The following is a 21,130-nucleotide window of genomic DNA, read 5'->3' on the forward strand; positions in this document are numbered from 1 at the left end:
GAGGTGAACTCCATCCTGGATGAAGTAAAACTGCTCACAAAAATAAATGTTGGCAGGAGAAAAGTGATTACACTGTCATTTTTCCTACTGACTGTTCAGCTCTACTATAAATTGGTGCACTACTATCAGATTGTATCCTCTGATAGAACTGGAGACATAGTCTCTGTTTTGCCAATGACTGTAAGGCATCAGCATTTTACTATTCATCAGCAAGCAAGGTAGGGTTTATTTTCATTTGTGATTCTGAATTCAGTTGCTGATTGTTCTGAACTAATGTAACTACATTCAATGAAGGTATAGGAATGAAAGAATGAGGATTTTTTCATTTTTAAATGGTGGGAGAGGAAGTAAAATTTTGTAACCACATCATTAAACATGGCTTGGGAGTTTGGTTTCTGGGTTTCTCTTAAGGACCTGAACTAACTCCTGTAAAAAAACTTTAATAAATATTTAAGCAAGTTAAACTTAGACAGCCCAGTAACACTACTTAGAGTGCAATCACTTTAGTGGGGTTTCTTGAGAGTTATACCAAGTCATACAAAGCCATATAATAATCTTTGTAGAAGCAAATCCCAAATCTGAAACAAAACTTCGTTTTCAAAGTTAGAAGACGGATATAGATCAATGTTTTTCCTATTACGTTCTACCAAGCCAATTACATATTGGGATAGATTTTAAATGAAGGTTTTTGAAGTTTGAACTCAGACTTTCATGTTACATGGTGAGGCCTTCAGCAATGTGAACATGTGGTTCTACTCATGTGTGGGACTTTCCTGGCTCCAAAGTGGGAGTTCAGTACCCCGCATGGAAACGGTGCATTAAAGCCACAAGATTAGCAAACAGTGATTGTACTCTATTATTGTGTTAGATTATTATAATTCTGGAATTTATTTATACAAAACATTTTTGCTTGACTCAGTGAAATGACATATGCCAACAAAAGGGAAACATTATGACTGGAAACAGTCCAAAGTTCCATTAAAAAAAAACAAACCCAGAGGATTCCTTACCTGGTCGATTACCCAGGGACTATAGAAATGCCCATTCTCTGATGGTTGCCACCAGCGAAGCCGAGTGGAGCTGGAACGGGCCTTCAAGGGAATTTCCAGGGCAATGTATCGTCCCACATTGCTGGAATTACTGAAGAGGAACTCCTGGAGAAGGTTCCATGTGAGGCCTCCATTGAGCGAATACTGCAGCAGCACAGGCTGGCTCCTGGGGTCTGGCACCCCCTTGCCACATCCCAGTCTCATGAAGAACTGCACAAATCTAACGGGGAGAAATTACTGGAAAGATTTATTTTCTGCAACACCCTACATAAGCAACTAGAGAGACCTGGACTTTGTCTATTGACTAGCCCTATGATTTCTTGCTTTAAGAGTCAGCTTTAAGGAGATCTTGTGATTTCCTTTTCAAAGCCTCCAGAATATAAGTAGACAGACAGGTGAGATGACAAAAATTCATTTTGACTGTGAGGTAGTTTGCCAGCCAGAAGAGGCTGAACAAAGCTGGTCATTTATATTTGGAGCTTTTGTCTGCATAGCAGATGGTGTTGCAAATATCAGAAACATAATCCTTGGTGAAATTTTTATCCCTGTAGCCCATGAGTAGAGATTTTAGTGGCAGAAAAGCAACAGTGCCCTAAGTAGATCATAATTTGCTATGAATTTGCTGAAATGCTTAAATTCAAAATATGCATCCTGGTTTTCCATTGGTATAGACCAGGGAAAATCTGGACAGGAGAACAAAGTGTGTTTCACTTTCAGGGATCATTTTGTCCATTTAGTCAGCCTAGGAAATTTGTCTAAATCACACCACTTAAATGTGCTGGCTTTCCTGAAGCCAGCCCAAGCCACCCAGGGATACCAGCGCTTTCATCCCCTATTTAATTGGCTTCTCCAAAGCAGCACAATAGACTTGTATCAAACTGTGAAATTCTTCCTGTTAGCCGATGCTTATAAATAGCTCTACTAGGCACTTGGAGTGGAGGGAACTGCTGCTGTAATGATATTTACCTATGGGACTTGCAGGGATATTACAAGTATTAATTCATGTTTGCACAGCTTTTGCACAGCTTTAAAGTGTCGTATCTGTTCTAATTATTATTGCATTAGGGCTGCCTGACTCATGGTTAAATGAAACCATGCAAAAGAAATTTTGTATCAAAAGTCTTTCTCTGGTTTGATCTGCAGGTAGATCCACTGGGAGTGGAGGCTGCAGAGGTGCTGGGCAGACAAAGCTTCAATAAAACATCAGACCTGCAAGTCAATTAATTCTAGTCCTCGCTGTGACTCACAGTTCCTCTTGCTACTATATATAACTTCTTTCACTATAGATTACATCCACCTCCACATCCCAGACATAAAATATTGCTCGTGCTGTAAGGGGGCACTGGGGGACCCTGATGGACCAACATATCAACTGTAATGGATTGGATCCACTGCTGGCAAGTCTTTGTGCCTCCTCAGATTTACTCCAACATTCACAACATAATTCAAAAGAAATCAGCCCAGGTGACCTTGTCTCTGTGGAATCTGCTCTCTGTGGATTGCTCTTCTTTTATCTGAATTTTTACTAATATAGTAATAACCCACTCAAATATAGGTAGCATAATGTCTAGCAGATTAAAACATTAAGTAATTTTAAATATCTCTCTTCTCATCCCACAGATACTTTGCAAAGGCTCTGCCTATTTTGAAATGGAAAAATAAAATTTTCTTGTAGATCTAGTAACACTAAAATGTGTGGATATTTTTCTAGTAATTCAGAATTGAAAGTATTTTATCAGATGCAATACCTAAAATATGCAGTGCCTACTGATATTTCCTGCTGTGGAGTTTCAGCTACCAGTATCACCATGATCACAGAATCATAGAATCATTCAGGTTTGAAAAAGGCCTTTAAGATTATCAAGTCCAACCATTAACCTAGCACTTCCAAGTCCACCACTAAACTGTGTCCCTAAGCACCACATCCAAATGTCTTTTAAATACCTCCAGGGATGGAGACTCCACCACCTCCCTGGGCAGCCTGTTCCAATGCCTGACAACCCTTTCAAGTAAAGAAATTTTTCATAATATCCAATCTGAACCTCCCCTGATGCAGCTTGAAGCCGTTTCCTCTCATCCTGTCCCTTGTCACTTGGGAGGAGAGACCAACACTCACCTCGCTGCAACCTCCTTTCAGGTAGTTGTAGAGAGTGATAAGGTCTCCCCTCAGCCTCCTCTTCTCTACACTAAACAACCCCAGTTCCCTCAACCTCTCCTCATCAGACCTGCTCTCCAGACCCTTCACCAGATTCGTTGCCCTTCTCTGGACACGCTGCAGCACCTCAATGTCCTTCTTGTAGTGAGGGGCCCAAAACAGTATTTGAGGTGCAGCCGCACCAGTATACTGTTCCCTGTGTTAATTTCTTTAAAATATAGATGTGACAGGAGTGGAGAGTGGATTGCAGAGTGCACTTACAATCCCCAGGTCCTGAGTGTGGCTTGCAGCACCTGCTTGCCTTCGTACTTCAGGGGGTCTCAGAAGAAAAGGGGAGGTTTCAGTATCACTACTGGGCGTACTACCCTTTAAAAGATCTATTAGAAATGCTGGTTCTCATGATTCCTGGCATAAATTGAAACCTCTCCCCAGATCTGTTGAGCTTTGCAGGTGGCTGATAGAGTCAGCCTGGAAATTAAGAAAATCGCATTGCAATAACTTTAGGTTGCTAAAAAGCAGTCCCCAGCAACACTGTTGTAATCTGCATTGCTGTTCAGAAGAGAGCACACAGTTATTTGTTGATAACAGTTATTTTTCATAAGCATATATAAGAAATTAAATGTACTGCTTTGTTTTCCTTTTACTAAGACAGAAGTCATTTATCTCCATATAACACCTGGAGGTCAATATATGCAAATCCATCTACAGACTACCATGGAGAAGAGATAAATGATGGTTCTTTGAACATAAGCAATAAAGAAAACATGTCATTTAGTCTAATGGAGCAACTTACAAGATCTCTTGTATCCTTGTTAAGCAATCTTTTAATTTCAGAACAGTCTAGGAAATCAAATTAGTGAAGAGTATTGAAAGTTCTGAAAAAAGTTTGCTGTGAATAATCTTACAAATTCAGTACAAGAACCTCTAATATTACGCCTCACTGAGGGCTAACCGATTTTTTTATCTAAAAAATTCAATGGTTAGAAATTAGGCATCTCTATTGACTATGATGCTCTGCAATTAAACTGTTATTTAAAGATACAATGCTAATGAAGACAAGTCAAAAAGAGATAAAGTGCCTATTAAAGCATTTCCCAGAGAGCATTAGAGAGGAGTAGGGTGTTTACAAGAGACCTGCGGAGAAAAGTCCTGGAGAAAATGCAATGTCTCCAAAGTAATAATATAAGGATATAAGCTAAGATACCAAACAAATCAGAAAACACTACCTATTTGTTAGCATGCACGCAGTTAGGATGTGGTTGAATTTATATTAGTATAAATTTCTTTAATGTGCCTTGCTTAGCATGTCTCACTTATCAAATATCTCCTCTGCAGGCTGTAATGATACAACATAATCTCTAAATACACTAAAAATATTTGGTTTTCAATTGCTGTGCTCAGTGTAGCTGGTGACAGCTTGATGGGAATTTCTCAGTAAATTATTGGAAACAAATGAGCACAATAAGAAAGTAAGCTTCAGAAATGAAAGAATTATGAGATGATGAATGTAAGAGTTATACTGGCAGCAGGTACTTCTGTTTCAGCAATGGCTCGTAATACATGAAACTGTAAGACAAACAGAGAATGTGACGTGCAATCGATTTCTCATTTTATGCGTTTAAGAAATAAAAACTTGTATAAACTACTGAAGGTGAGGCATCAGATCCTGAAGTTCTATTTCAAGGAAAAAAAGTAACATTGGAATGGTTAATCCCATTAAAGTTCAAGTTATATTTCGTTTAAAATGGTAACACTGGTTAAAATGGAATATTTGCTATAGTAAGGACCACAGAATATATCAGTTTGCCTTTACCACAGAAGTATCACATATGTATTATTCTTCAATATATTATTTCTTCGGTGAAATCCTGAAAGAACTTTCAAACCATATTACCTGGCTTGTGACAAGTCTAGATCTCGAGTCATCAGCATACGTAAGCCTTCTTCGTTAAAGAAAAGGTTGTTTCCTCCAGACATGATACCACATTTCCTTGATGGCTTTCCACCACTCACAAGTAGGAATCTATTAGACTCCAGCTGACCTGAATACACAGTAAATACATATTTATGATTTACTCCGAAGTGCTCCTACTACAAGAGTACTATTTCCAGAGGAAGAGAGCTAAATTAAACATTACATGCAGAGTAAATAAATATTCAGTGTTTCCAATGCAATGCCTTCTAGAACACTGTCATGAATCAAAACAAAATAAACAAAATAAATCCATAAGTATGAAATTTGGGATCCTAGTCTCCAGTTATTCACAGGATTTTCCACTTTTCTTCATTTTTCTTAAGATAACAACAAAGTACCCAGTTCTGTAGAGAAACTTTGAGAGCCATGTTGTAGCATGTAGCAAGGACTGGCAAAATTTAAAATGAACAGCAGCACCTATGAAGGGATGAGTTTGGTTCACAGGTGTTTTAAATTTTATTTATCTTTGTTCAAAATGTGCTCTTCTTGCCGTGCTTGCTAGCAGGGGGAACCTGGAGGTGGTTTTGGAGTTGTGTGTGCGGATGCTGTGTGTGCCCAGGCTTTGAGTTCCCTCCTGGCATCGCCCGCCTGGGACCTGCCATGCCTGCTGAGCGGCGGCCCTCACCACTGAGACACACGGTCTGCTCTGAAATGATATTTGCTGTAGTAAGGCCACTTAGATTTCCCTTGTGGTGAGAAATGACACCACCTTAAAGCCCTCTGTTGTTTGCCTCACTTGCATGCATTCTGTCGTTGCTGAAGTCAAACTACCATCAAACCACCATTTTCTTCCAAAATTATTTTCTACATGCAGTTTCAGGAAATTCTATTTTGGTGAAGATTTTGTATTACAGCATTAACAACTTCACAGAGTCAGACACTCCAAACCAGACAACTGATGGCATCAGACATTCACAAACCATGCTTGAAAATGACATCTAAACTACTTGGTTCGTGGGAATAGTCCCACAGCATAAATTAAATTTGGAAGCTGTAGAGGTGAGGAAGACTTTGCAGTTTCATCCCTTGAGCCCTGGGTTCTACTAAGATGGACAGGCAGAATTTAGACCAAAAAAAGGGAAGAGATACCTTCAAAATCATCCTTAAGGAAGTCAGAGTTCTTGGTACTTATTCTGCAGGTTGGCCCAGAGTACCCGGGGTCGCAGATGCACTTTGTGCCATTGATACAGCTGCCGTGCCCACTGCACATCTCCTCGCACTGCGGGCCGATGTACACGTTGTCAATGGCCCAAGTCACAGGCTGGGATCCAGCAGGGTAAAATCCTTGGTACCATCTGAACCTTGCCAACCTGGAAAAGGTGTAAAGTGTACTTATCTTAAAGAATAGTTCCATCTTTTTTGTGTTCCATATATATACACCATACTATGTATATATAGTGTACACTTTTTGTTGGAATTGGCTTGATAAATAGCTTAATTCTAGAAACTGACTGCTATATCTAATTCCTTCAGTAACTCAGGTGCCTTTATGCTGACATTCAGCCCAAGTACTGACAGAAATAAAAATAACACTCTTCGTTAGTTGTAATACCAAACCTGAATGATGGACTTGAAAATGGGAATTGAAATCTAACCACTTTTCTCTCCATTGTTTGTGAGGAGGATGAATGGCTGTGGTCTGACGGATTTCCTTCTGCTTTAGTGTGCAGTGTCTGGGTCAGACCAGACCACTTTCTCCCTCTTCTGGAGAGTGAAATCCTGCTTCAGGTTTCCACCCTGCCCCCAGGGAGACCGCCAGTGGAACTGGGGTGGTAAGATCTCACCCTCAGTTACATGGGAATAAAACATTATCTGCCATGTTGCCAGGTATTCAGCTTGCTTCCACGTGGCTTAATTTTAAAGCAGGCTGATATTTCATGTTGTTAATTTAAACTATATTCCTTTTTGGGTGCTGTCCTGTCACTTTTAATTTGTTTCCTAAGTGCTACTTGCATCAATGCTACATGTAAAGAGGAACTGAAAACAAACCAAGCAGGGGAAAAACACTTGAGAGATTGATTTTATTCCCCAATGAGAAAAAATTATAAACATTTTAACACTTAATGTTTAAATGAGGAAGGAAACCAGAAGAGTGAGAAGGCGAAAGTGCCTTAATTGCATTGCATGTTTAATGTGTCTTGTTAGAGATATCTAAATGAAGCAGGGGAATCAATAGCACAGGTAGATGACAAGTTTTTTCATCTTGATTTGCTAAAAAGGAATTTTTAAGAGGGGATTCAGGTTATCATGTATAGCTGATGGGTGGGGACACTACTAACAGTTTCAAGAAAGATACCTAAGAATTAGAGTCCTGCTGGAAGTCAAAGACATTGATTTTTAGTGTGTCCTGAGGTGAAGGGCACAAGTGTGAGGCTGGAGGTGCTGTAAGCTCATCAGAGGAGCCCCACGGGTAGGATTCATTCCACCCTTGTGGCACGTCAGCTCCTTCTCTCAGGCATGGGTGAAGTGTGACTGGTGTCTGAAGCAGGGTGAAATACCTGCTGAAGACGGTAGGTGTTTTTTCACTGACTTAACAGGCCCTGGGCTTTTCCTTCAGAAAATAACTGGAATACTAATTTGAAGTTACAGCTACCTGCTGAGAACATATATTAAATTCAAAAATAACATACATAGTGGAAATAACTAAAAATGTCTTCATTTAAATATAATCACTTGACACTCTGGGGACAAAAAGGCTGGTTTTTGGTTTTTTTTTTAGAATTACACAAGAAGTCAGCCTTGGAGCTTTTTTCTTGGTATTCCAGTGGATTCTGGTGGAGAAAATCCCCCTTCATCCCTCTGGCCTAAGAATTTCATGGCACCAAATGCTCCATGGAAGCTGCTCTGCATGCTGAGTTTGGCTGGCTATCAGCAATTGGCTTCTGGCCTTGTGTGTTGGGGAAGGAATAGGAGTGAAAGCAGACAAATGGGACAGAAACACTCAGGAACAGAGGACTGAATTGAAATAACTGTAAAGTTTTAATGAATTAGGAGTCTGCGTAATCAAAATTTTCATTTGGAGGGATGCATTGATAGTTGGGTAAAGGGTCAAATAATTCTTTTGGACAAAACCAGAAGGACAAATGAGCTGCTGCAGGTGATGGGTTACCTGTTCCATGCTTGAAATATTAACTGTCATAAACCAGAAAATTAAAGTTTAAAATTGAAACATATTCTCAAATTATTAAACATCCAGGCTTTCCAAACTTGGTTCTCATCTTTATACAGGTCTTTTCATACTTTTAGAGGCACATATGGGGCCACTTAGTGGAGGGCTTATTGCGTGCAGTAGTTTCATAAATACTCTAAAGTCTCATAGTTGCATAGCTCATTTTCATTCATATGTGCTACATCCCTCATGATGTGATCTTTTATATAAACTGAGTTTATGCTAGAAGACAGTTTTCCCTGAAAAAGTAAGCAGTACTGTTTTATACTTCAAAAAGTCACATATTATTATGCCAGCTAGCATATACTGGTTTTCTATTATATGTATCTGTTATCATCTGACCTGATTTGTTCCACAAGCTTTAAGTTTGAGTGACTGCAGCAGTTAATTTCTTACAATGAGAGAACTTTGCAGCTACAAGAGACCTTCAGTATTTATATGAGTCTATTTCCTTACAATGAAGCAGAATCAAGTTTATACCAACTCACATTTTGCTGCATTTTCTGATGAATGTCAAGTTTCATGCAAGAATATCCCTGATGAATTCAAATGGCTAATGCACTGCCATAAAGAGCATTGAAGGAGCTTTAACAATAGTAAGTTTTGCATTCATTTTACTATGCAACCCACTTCCATAAGAATGTCACTGATTAGATATATGGATAAATAGGAAATTATCTGTGTTATTCTACATTAGCACTAGGCACAATGTATTTTTGGGAATCATCTGAACACTAACTGACACTCTGGACAAAAAGCAGAGAAAAACTACTCATCTGGTCTGCTCTAGTGCCACAGTCCTTACAGGCTACTCTTGTGCTGGGAGAACATTTTGGGTGGAAAACAGAAATGAAAACAAACAAACAAGCAGCTGGGCAGGAATAGGAGTGGGACACTTACCCACAGAGGTGCAGTTTTCCAAAGTGAATAACCTCCCTTCTCCAGCCCTGGGTGGTGCCTGCGTAGTAGGTGCTACTTGGGTGATGCTCGGTGGAGCACAGGGAGCTGAGGTGGCTGCTGCTGCTGTAGCACAAGGGGAGCAGCAGGTGCCAGGTCGCCCCCAGATCTCGTGAGAACTCCAGCTTTACCGGGTCAGCAGAGGAGCTATCAGTGGTGCAGCCGATATTGATCTGGGGGCCAAGACATGAAATGCAGAAGATGAGATAGGGCAGGCTGTGGGACACCTAATCATTCTTCATCTTAGTCAGGCTGCCCCATTTAGTATGGTATTTAATTAGCCCAGGAAAATGGTGATCTGGGAACTCACTTAAGACCTGGGGTGATGTACTCAGGACATGCACATGAACATGAATGTGAACATGCACATTGCCCTACCTATCCATGGGCATATCACACTCTGGCTTATCACAAGATTAATATAATATGAAACCCCTAACTACTTCTCTAAGAGAAAATTGTAAAATTAATCAGACAAAATCCCAAAGGAGAGTTGCTAATGTTGCTGGAGAAAATGCATCCGTTTTGCAGTCGTCTGGCAGGGACTGAAGTAGTCACAGCACCAAAAAATTACGCATTTTTAAAACCAGAAATATTAAACCAAAATGTGCAAACAAAATTCCTGTTAAATTGCTCAGCTGCACTATGGTCCTCTTTTATGTTACACTTCCTCCCCAAAAAAGCTTACGCCACAGGGTGCGTGTTGTATCACTTCAATATGTTCTTCACCTTTCATACTCACTACCCATTTGCTCACATATAGTGGCAAAGCCTGAGGAGACAGCAGTAAGAGTATATCATAGCTGGATTGGATTTAGATCCAACCTCACACCAAAACATAGTCTGGCAATGTCAAACTTATCAAGGTGTTCTTTCAAGATTCTTGATGTAGAGCACAGTAGAAAAGGCAGAAAACCTAAATGAACAGCAGTTCTACTGCTGAAAAAAGCATGAAATTGTGTTTTGTACAGACTCTGAGACCTCTTAAGACACATTTTTTGCATGCTCCAGGTGCAAATTAGTCTGCTTTTCTTTCTCACTGATATTAAAGTGTTCTTTTAGTTTCAAATTGCTTATATAAAGGAATAGGAATTACTTCCCTTACAGGATGACTCTGTCATATAAAATAAGATGTACTGTACTTACTATGCAATAAATAAAAACGCATTACCAATGAAACACAAAGCCTGTACTAAAACCGTGAAACATTTTGGGGTTTTTACATATCTTTGTAGTGGAAAATAAGTGTCTTTCCCACATACCTTTCTGTAATGAAAATCTATTTCTAAAACCCAGTAATACTTAGAACTGTGCATGAATGTTGAAAATGTATCCTATGTCAAATTTTCTTCATCACTCTTCAGTGCACATGAGTCTCATCGACCTACATTTGACTAGAAGGATTGTCTACTCATCTGGAAGCTTAGAGAGATGCTTGACCCAATATAGTTTTTGACTCTTGAGACACAGAGAGAAACTCCACTGCATTATACATAACTTCTTCATTTATACTGATGTCCTCAAAAACGTGAGCTGAAAACAATGTTCTTGCCACATATGGAAGCATGTAGATTTTATGAGGTTAATGCTCTGAAGGCTTATGAGTATCTCAAAGTGACCTCAAACATTTTTGTTCTACAGGGTGTAATCTATATTTTAAAACAGAAAATGGTTTGCATTCAATAATTTATGAATTAGTTGCATGACAAACTGAAGCATGCATGAGTACACAGCTAAACCTAGTTTTCTTGGAAAACCCTAGTATCATTTGAGTAACTGTTTTATAAACCAGTATCATTTGCTGTTTAATGCTACAGCATGCTATATCTTTGTTAAAAGCAGCCTGGTACTTGTGGCATGGCAACTGACATGAAAGATTCCTTTACAATTTCTTAATGACAATATAATGATCCCTCTAAACTAATACATACTAGGCTAAATGGTTACTCCCATCAGTAGCTGCCCTAGCCAATGCACAGTTTAGATTTGCAGATGAACGAGAAACACAGTTTAGTTTAGAGTATGTGTTGTCATTGGGGTTCCTGCTTCCACTGACTATTTGAGGAGTACAAAAAAAATGCGCTCCTTATGCATGAGCTTTAGATAACTCCCTAAGATGGGATGAATTCAGGCCATCATGGGCAAAGAACAGCTTCCACTAGAGCCTCTATAAAAGCATGGGCAGATGAAAAAGGAAAGCAGAGCCTTGGCGCTCTCAGAAAGTACAACCAGGGCAGTTAAGCCAGCATGCAGGAAAAATGAATCTCTGTTGTCACAGGTGAAGTCATAGCTCTCCACTGCATCAGCTTGTGCAAATGATGCACAGTTGTCCTGAGCAGGTTGTGAAGTGACAGTCTAGACCTTCATTATATTTTGGTGCTTATCATCTTGTCTGCCAGTGGTGACTCTCCAACTCACAGGACATGGGCTTTAATGCTTTCAGTGCAAGAATATATGCATGGGCAAAGTAGTAATCTACGCAAGAACATAGAAGACTTTGAAGCAGAAATTTCCCTTATCTCTGTGTTAAAATCTTCCTGATACACCCACATGGGGGAAAGTAATATCAAAGCAATTACAGGGGCAATTAGACAGGCTTCTCTGCTTGGCAATTGTAACAGCTGGGCTAATATACCAAAGAGCAGATCCTGAAAGAACAGAACTCTCCAAGCAAAAGGCAAAGTAACTTTCTGAGGACAAGTACCTCAAACTGGATTATAGTGTTTTCGTTTACACTCAGGTCCCTAGTCGTGATGGAGTGTTCTCCAACTTCATTTGAAACAAATACCATAGCTGAATCTTCTTCCCTGTAAAAAAAAAAAAAAAGAGGTACTTTAGACTCAGTTTATTACACAGTCACTTTTTTTCTAATGTATTGCTGAGAGATGCTTACGGGGCTCCCTTAGATGAATATGGGCAATAAAGCCCAATGTTTCCACCAGGATAGAAAAACCAGTTGTCCTCTTTGGGACCAAAGTCAAACGTGTCCAAAAGTATTGTGGGATTCTTCAGGTTATGCCCATCAATTATGAAGTCATCAATAATCCAGATTTCTTCTTTTTTGCCTGCAAAGGAAAGGGAAACATTCCTATTAAGACCTAATATATCACTATGAGAGAGCAGAATAGTAGCCAGTATTTATGGATTACACTGAGAAGATGGTGCTGAAAGAGTGGCTTCACTATCTTTGTTTTCCATTAAAATAGTACCCATACTGTTCTGCAGTCTGGCTCTACAGAATTAACTTTTATTCCTCTAAAATTTACAGAAGTCACAGCAAAAGGAAGAGTAAAAAATCTGTGTTGAACAAGTACCTTCTGTTTAAATCACATTTAGTTTGAAACGCTAGCATCAATGTCTTCTTTAATTAAGAATCATCTAAATGAACAGTTACTGTAAAGCCCAAGCAGCCTAACGGTATTATTTCATTCTGCACCTTTTTCCTTGCACTCAGCAGCCTGTGTTTGCCTGGCAAAAGTTCGTCGAGAGAGAAGGAAACTCTGAGTGACATCCTCTCCAATGGATTATGAATTCAAATGTGTCGCAAAAATGGTGCTTTCAAACCGCAGAGGAAGGATTAGATTGCCACATCTCTTGTGTAACTGCTTTTTTAATCTATCTAAAAGCCTTCGTGTTGCTCAGAGAAAGTTAAATGGCTTCTTTTAAATGAAATTCCTACTTAAGGATAAAGTCTGCAAGAAAAGTTGTTAAATGTTTTAGGCAGGACCCATCATAATAATGAACTGGAACTGGATTCTTAGGACTGGATTTGAATTTACTTTTTCATTAGAGGTGCACTAGGCACTTACTTGCCTGTGTGGAAAAAATCTTTGCTGTATCACTGTGTCTAAATGATCACTGGAATTCTTTAGAACCCTTAATGTCAGCTCCTGCAAGAGATGTGCTCAGAGTATCTGAGCAGAGGAGAGCTTTCTTCAGCTGGCATATCTGTAATCAGGAGGAAAGAGCTGCATTTCCCTTGTGGTTTTCTACAGTCCCTTACTATTTAATCAAAAGATTAACTGCTCACTACATACTCTTTCTAAATGGGTTTTTAATGCCTAGTTAATTCTGAGCAAGGTAGGCCCAGTTCCCATTTACACTTGGGACACTTTTGTATAATTGGAGCATTCTAATGGGGCCTCAGTGTAAATGAGAACCAGGTCCATTAAAAATAATGAGAAGAACCTGAGTGAAGTTAACTTTATCAGTGTTGCTTGATTTCCCAGTCCCTCCAGGACCAAAGCTTATAGTCTTCTGCACGCAGCCAAGGGGTATTACGTTAAGGCAGTTTCACTTTAAAGCATACAGCAGCTTTGTAAGAGCAGTAAACATGATCCTGTGATAATTTTAATTGAAGGAGTTCAAATATAAGAAGACATGATTTAAAAGTCTCTATTATTGTTGAATTCAAAAATCTAGTGTCTTACAGATGCAGAGCTGTGCAAGTGTGCACCTGGAGTCCCATGGGTGTCTTTTCCTTACCATTGTTGTAAGGTTGCCAGAGCCTGAACCGCGTGGCATTGCTTTGGGCTGCGTAGGGCAGAGGAACGTTAATAAAGAGGACATCCGTCGTCTGCGTGAAGTAAAACTCATCTATCAGGTGCCAAGTGATGCCACCGTTGACAGAATATTGCAGCAGGATGGAATGAGACCTCTCGGGGGTGCCTAGAGCAGAGATGACATGCATTTACGTTCATTATAATGTTTTTTAAAATCACTAGCTCAGAACCAGTTCTTCAAGTGTAAATACAATTAGGTTACTTTGACATCTATTACAGAGTATGGGCTTGCTTTAACAACAACTTAAGCTGTTGAAAAGTTATATGTGTACTATACATATACATCCTCCTGTGCTTTCCCTTGCTTGTCTGTCTGCAAAATGCTAATGAATTAGGGACTAAATTTACATTGCTGTTCATTATATATATGGACACAGTTAATTTACTTAGATGAGAAGCTATCTCAGTGTTATGATTATTTAGATGAGAATAAGCCAGCTTCTTCTACCACAGACACTTTCAGTAATTCAGTATTTATTTGCTTGTTGTTCCCAGGTACCAGACATTATCAGCATCATCTGTAGCACCCACAGATAAAGAGACAGTCCTTATCCTCACAAATTTATAGTCCATGGCTCTGCAGACACTGAGATGAGCATATTCATGCCCAGAAATCATATAATTTGATGTAAAGCGCTGAAGATCTTTGTTAGCGAGTTTTAACAACAACAGCAAAGCAATAATCTGTGCTTTAAACTGGGCCTAAAAATTGGTAGTGGAACTGAGAGTAAAATTTACATTTTCTGGCTAACAGTTCCTCCTATTTTAGTTAAAGCTTTAGAGAGTCAATAAAGGTTCTATACAGCCCTATGTATTAAAATATGCTGATTAGAGCCCTGCACAAGCACTTAACACTGGTTACCTTGCACAAGCTCTATCCCCAGTGTATGTTTGGCCTGTGCCTGACCTGCTGAACAGAAACATCAGCGTCTTTGGTTTAACAAGGCCAAGTGCCGGGTCCTGCACTTGGGTCACAACAACCCCATGCAACGCTGCAGGCTTGGGGAAGAGCGGCTGGAAAGGTGCCTGGTTGGAGAAGGACCTGGGGGTGTTGTTTGACAGCCTGCTCAACATGAGCCAGCAGTGTGCCCAGGTGGCCAAGAAGGCCAACAGCATCGTGGCTTGTATCAGGAATAGCGTGGCCGGCAGCAGTAGGAAGGTGATCGTGCCCCTGTACTCGGCACTGGTGAGGCCGCACCTCAAATATTGTGTTCAGTTTTGGATCCCTCACTGCAAGAAGGACATTGAGGTGCTGGAGTGTGTCCAGAGAAGGGCAATGAAGCTGGTGAAGGGTCTGGAGAGCAGGTCTGATGAGGAGCAGTTGAGGGAAGTGGGTTTGTTTAGCGTGGAGGAGGCTGAGGGGAGACCTTATCGCTCTCTACGACTACATGGAAGTAGGTTGTAGTGAGGTGGGGGTTGGTCTTCTCCCAGGTCACTAGCGATAGAACAAGAGGAAACGGCTTCAAGCTGCATCAGGGGAGGTTTAGATTGGATATTAGGAAAAATTTGTTTGCTGAGGGCTCAGACATTGGAACAGGCTGCCTAGGGAGGTGGTAGATTTGCCATCCCTGGAGGTATTTAAAACACGTGTAGACGTGGCACTTCAGGGCATGGTTTAGGAGACATGGTGGTGCTGGGTTGACAGTTGGACTTGATGATCCATAGGTCTTTTCCAACCTTAATGATTCTATGATTCTATGAGTGATGGTATCTCTGAGCTGGGTTCTCACTCAGACAAAATTACAGTCTCCACTCTCCTCATAGCACAGGAACAGTGATGGCAGTTCCCCAAAAACTCATTATGAGGGCAGGAACTAGCAGCAGAGAAGGGCTAAGGGACATTTTCTTAATCCCTATCTACTGTGCATTACTGCGCAAGTTTCTCCCATGTCCTGCTCTTAAATTAACCAAATTTGCAGAAGCAAAGGCACCTGCTGTGCATACTGCTGCACCACTCTGCTCCAGCAACAAGTCTCTTTTCAACTACCACATGTGGAACAGGGCAGGGAGGAGACATTTGCAGTCAAGAGCTGATTTCAGCTTATCTGTGGCAAGTAACAGTAAAGAACACACTGCTCTTAATGCTTACAGCTGAGATGTGCTTGGCTATGTTAATTTGCATTCAACATTAGGGAGTTTGTTGGGAGTAAGTTCTGGATCCAGACCTACAGCTAGCAAGGTATATAGATTTAATGAAAGATTTCTTCTGGAGTTTCACTGTTTTACCTCTTTTCGGGCAGGTATCAAAATCCAGCCTTGAGCCTTCAGCTATTCCTACCTTTCAGAATTATATTTTTACTCATCATATTTTTTAATATTTTGGCAAGGATCATATGTAGAAATATTTCCAAGGCATAGTTTTGTAAAAGAAGTCTTCACAAAGATTTTGCTTTTAAACATGAAGTATTGGACATGTTATTTTTTTCGGGCATGTTATGTTTTTGGCTGTTACTGTTTTCTCTCTTATCCATAAAGTACTTAAACAATAGTAATAAATAGCCAAATATATGTAATTAAATGCCTATTAAAGGGGATCAAACTTAATTCAGAAAGAGCTACATTTTTACTTACCCATACAGAGATCTGGCTAAGATATTTATCAAAACTATTTTTACGCTGTCCTTTGGCAAATAGCACGTCCAGTACCAGAGTGCTGAGCTTCCTGCAGAAGCTATGAAAACCCTCCACCAAAGGGAGGGTTTTTTTTGCATGTTAAAAGTTCAGTCTTGAAGCACCATTTCTACAAGCAATGATGGGAAAAACTTCTGAGACTGCATGGGAGTGACTCAAATGTTCAACCAGATTAGCGTTTCTCCACCATGTCACTCCTGACTGGGATAAAATTATTTTGCAAGGCCAGAGATGGTGGGGGCTTGGAGCAGGGTAAGAACATATCATTGGCTTGAACATGCTCATACTAGAGAAACTGTCTCGGGCTTGTTACCCCAACTGGTAAACTTGGCTTGAAAAGTCTGAGTACTCTTCATACACAGTTAAATAGAATTATGGGGTTTTATTCACATCTATGATACCTACTAGAAAGCCAAATAGTAAGAGCTTTTAATGCAGTGGACTGAAACTTGAAAATGAAAAACTCTGTAGTTCCTTATCTGTCCCATAAGTAATCTACTATAGGCACCATTTTATGGCTTTAAAACCTGGCAAATTAATTTTCCTCAACATACGGCAAAATATCTAAAAATCTTGAGCTAATTTGTTTCTCTCATGCTCAAAGACTGTACTAGCTCTGCTGTTTTCAGTACCACCACAGTTTACTCTTCTGCTGCACAGATGACCATGTAGACTGGTAGCAAGGTAGGGGTAATGCAGAATCTCAAACAAGTCCCCATATTATCTATCATAAACCGATGATCATGTACACTGAAGTTGAAAATGTAAATCCATATTCTTTTCTGTGATGCTACTATGTATGAATAAAGCTAGAGAAGTAATAGGAAATAAATAGTCATCTTACCTTTGGCAATAAATTTAAATGAAAACTGGATGTACACGGTATTAGTGCAATCTAGATCTCTTGAAACAAGCATTCTCAGTCCTTCCTGCAAATACAGAACACTTAATGTGAATCTCAGTTCCCATTATTGAAGATGCTCTGCAGCTTACTGTTGTCTGTTACTGACTGCTGGTGGCAGTGTGAGAGGTTGCTCTCTGTCCCACACCTCCTCCCAGGCAGAAAATGGGGATAGTGATAGCCTTGGCAAAGTGAGCCATAGTAATGGAAAGGTCTAGGTGGGGGGGGGTGTCACCACCAGGGGCACAGCTACATGACCAGGTGCAGACGCAGGTACAACTTACTCAGTTCATGATCTGAACCACTGGGATGTGAACTGATCTGCAAGCACTGTAGCTGACTTACGCAGATATTGAATCCAAGCTAGTATAGCCATTTTTTGGGCAAATTGTATGGTAGCCAAGCACCCTAATTTGCAGACACAAAGACTCCTCTCTAGGAGCTTTTTTCTGTGCCTCAAAAAATATTTTGTACCAATATCCTCTTCTGGGGCAACCTCTTGTCTTAGAGCAGTATGGAAGGGGAGCAGACAGGAAATCTCATATTGACCCCTCAGATCCTGTCCATCTCTATAGACGAGGCCAATGTTGTGTGGATCCTGGGGCCAGAGACGGTCCCCATTCTGCAGAGGTCAGGCAAAATCCATCTCACAGAGCTTCCCTCTTTCTCAGACCCATTCCCCTAGGGGAACAACCTGCAGGAACAACCAATCCAAATTTTAGACAGTTCACATTCTGTGATTTGTAATTTAGATGATCTAATGAGCTTGAACTGGAGTCAAGGTTTTGTAAAGAACTATTTCTAAAGAATTAATTTCTATACCCAAAGTCATTAAACTTTGCTTTTTCAGGGCACCTGAATTCACAGTGTCAAATTAAGCCTCATGTATGACCCTAAAATTTATGTGCTTCTGTGAACAAAAGTCTTCCTATTTATGTGTTTTGTTGAAGAATTGAGAAATTCAGAAAAAATTATATTTCCTGGCCTTTTTAAACCTGTAATTAACAACAACAAAAAATCCTTAAAGAGCTAGAAAACTTTGAAATGATAGAATTAAGTAAAACACAAGCTAACTACATAAACATTGATTACATAGACTACAGTCCTGTCTAATCTGTATTATTCAAAATACTCAAAAGCCAATCAGGGAATTCCAAGACACAAACCCCATTCACTGTAATGTGTACCGTATTTCCAATCACTCACTTGGCCTCAAGAATCTCAGCACAGGGTTTCATTCTTTTCCTTTGGTGGTTAGGGAGGAATTTATACCACAAAGGAAAGTAATAGCCAACAAACAGACAAAACCCGTTGGTTCATGCAAATCAACTGTGACAAACATGGTGCATATTTAGGGCAGGAAAATACAAGAAAAATGAAAATGTCAAATTTTAGCCTAAAGACTTCGACATAAACACATGGGGGGGACACAACAAAAAATTTACTTTCTGTTTTTAACTGTACTGGTTGTTATTATTTTTTTTCAATGTAAGTAATCTCTGACCCCTTTAAAAATGAGAGCTGTTCCAGACTTGATGGTGTCACCATTCAGGTTTCCCCTCTCAGCACCATAGACCTCAGGCCAAAGGTCTGGATGCAAGTTACCGTTGAAATCATCCTTCAAGACAGATGGCAGAGGAATGACAGGGACACAGTATGGACCACCAAAGCCTCTGTCACACCTGGCAACAAATTGGGAGGAAAAGGTGTTATCCGTATGGCCTAGGTAAAGCACAACATCCTTTTTACAAAGCAGGTTAGTCAGGTTGCTACTTACACACAACGACCTGCATCACAGATGCCATGGCCTGAGCACATCCAGGGGCACCCTGTAGCCAGGACCACATTATCAATAGCCCAAGAATCAACACCAGAAGCATAGTTGTACTGAATCCATCTGAACCGTGTTCTGGGAGAGCTAGAAAAAACAGAGTGAATGTGTTTCAGGGTTCAAAATGTCTGCTCCACAAAGTGCTAAATAATAAAGAAAATCCCATAGACTTCAGGAGAACAAGAGCATATTAATAAGCATGACTGTCTGTATTTGGAAAAGACTCATATTCCAGCTGAAACATGAAATTTCAATTTCTCAGGATAGTTTTCAGGCAAAAATCCAGCAGACTCTAAAGGAAGGTGCCCAAAGTGAAAACCAAGAAAGTCAACATTGCTGTGACTCTTGCTGGTCAGCAAAGTAGTTGAGCAGAAGCTATTAGCTACATTAGCATTCAACAGCTCCATGTGTTGCCAGCGAGTTAAAACAGTATAACTTCTTCAGTAAGCTAAGAAGTAATGGAAGTTCATTTATACTAAGTGTTGCATAAAGAAAACACAATGATTACATGTGTCAGTATATATAAGTACAACAGTGTTTGACTATGTACGTACAAACATGCACGTATATACACACTGCTGTAATTGCTGACTGCCTTGTTATCCTCAGGTGAGGAAAGTATTTTGGAAAAAAAAATCTGTCAAGATGCTTTTGGTTAGATGATCTTGGATTTGTTCAGGTAGGGAATGTGCTGTGGAGCCCATCCTGGAAAACTGCAGAGAATTGCTGTCTGACTTTGACAAAATCAGGATATCATTATATTTTTGAAGAAAATTCTTTGGAAGAAGATACATGGTCCTCTGGAGGGAACTATGGAATTAGTAACCAAGATGTGAACCCTAATCCTAATTCATTTACTGTGTGTCCATTTTTACCACTGTATATTCTGGGTGATGGAATTCACAGAGGTACTGTGTAGGGTGCTTTGATGAATTACAGAACTATTCATAATAAGCAATATCATTGGCATCTACTATTTCTAAATTAGGGCATGGTTTTATTCAGAGAAATGGATGCCAGCATACCTGCCACATCCATTTACAACCATGTGATATCACTAGGAGGCAGGCAGAACTCTCCTCCTGGTCAAAAGGGTGAAGGTAGCACATTCAGTAACATATGTTTTGGCTTGCTGAATATTGTAATTAACATGCCTAAATCTTGGATGACAAATAACATGTGCAATGACAGAAAATACTTTTATATGAAAAGATGGGTGAGTGTCATTAATTATTGCTTTTTATTGGGTAAAAGTTAGAAAAGGTTGGTTTAGCATTCCTGGTCTTGCTGCCATAGATTATAGGCAAGACTTAAGAATTCACTCATCTGAAGATGTTACTTCCTTCAGTTCCTGCAGTTCACATTATATCTGATGAAATATTTTGAAGTGAAATCTAAAATTCCAGTGGCGTGACAACACACATTTAATAATTTAAAAGACATGCAGAAAATTCCCAAGGTGGGGGATGTTTACTCAAATTAGATCAGCAAAATCTATATCATGCTAAACAGCCAGAAGAGCAGTGCTCACTTGGTTGAGGGTGGGAGGTAGACTGTAACTCTCCTCCAGTTTTGGAATCTTTCTGAAGTGTAGATGGAGCTCTCGGTGTAGTGCTGACAGCCGATGGTTGGAGGGACGCACTCCTCCATCACCAGGTGCCAGTCTCTCCCGTTGTTTAAAGAATACTGCAGGTGAATGCTATGGGAATTGCTGTATGGCTTGCTGCAACCCATGCTCAGCTCAAACTGCAAGAAGGTGGAAGCTGATACATGGAAGTCCCAAGTCTCAGCATAACGAGGTTTTCCTAAGAAAAGAGAGAAAAACAACAACAAAAAGTATACCTTATGCATACATTTTCACTACTGTCATTCAAATCTTTTATCCATATTTTCACCTTTT

At 39.9% G+C, this 21,130-nt stretch overlaps 1 protein-coding gene across 2 annotated transcripts in view; it reads right to left on the minus strand.

The window, feature by feature from the left end:
- RELN (reelin) overlaps positions 1-21,130 on the minus strand; it is a 297,184-nt gene that overhangs the window by 36,279 nt on the left and 239,775 nt on the right. For both annotated transcript variants that reach the window (XM_064444494.1, XM_064444504.1), the window contains exons 34-44: positions 20,762-21,035; positions 19,177-19,317; positions 18,904-19,081; positions 17,343-17,427; positions 13,791-13,973; positions 12,199-12,370; positions 12,010-12,112; positions 9,249-9,478; positions 6,269-6,489; positions 5,099-5,246; positions 1,011-1,269 (exon numbers count right to left, since the gene is read on the minus strand). In XM_064444494.1, coding sequence (XP_064300564.1) covers positions 1,011-1,269; positions 5,099-5,246; positions 6,269-6,489; positions 9,249-9,478; positions 12,010-12,112; positions 12,199-12,370; positions 13,791-13,973; positions 17,343-17,427; positions 18,904-19,081; positions 19,177-19,317; positions 20,762-21,035 — 1,994 coding nt within the window. The remainder of the gene's footprint in view (positions 1-1,010; positions 1,270-5,098; positions 5,247-6,268; positions 6,490-9,248; positions 9,479-12,009; positions 12,113-12,198; positions 12,371-13,790; positions 13,974-17,342; positions 17,428-18,903; positions 19,082-19,176; positions 19,318-20,761; positions 21,036-21,130) is intronic.

Source organism: Phalacrocorax carbo, chromosome 1 (genome assembly GCF_963921805.1).
Source record: "Phalacrocorax carbo chromosome 1, bPhaCar2.1, whole genome shotgun sequence".
NCBI lineage: Eukaryota > Metazoa > Chordata > Aves > Suliformes > Phalacrocoracidae > Phalacrocorax > Phalacrocorax carbo.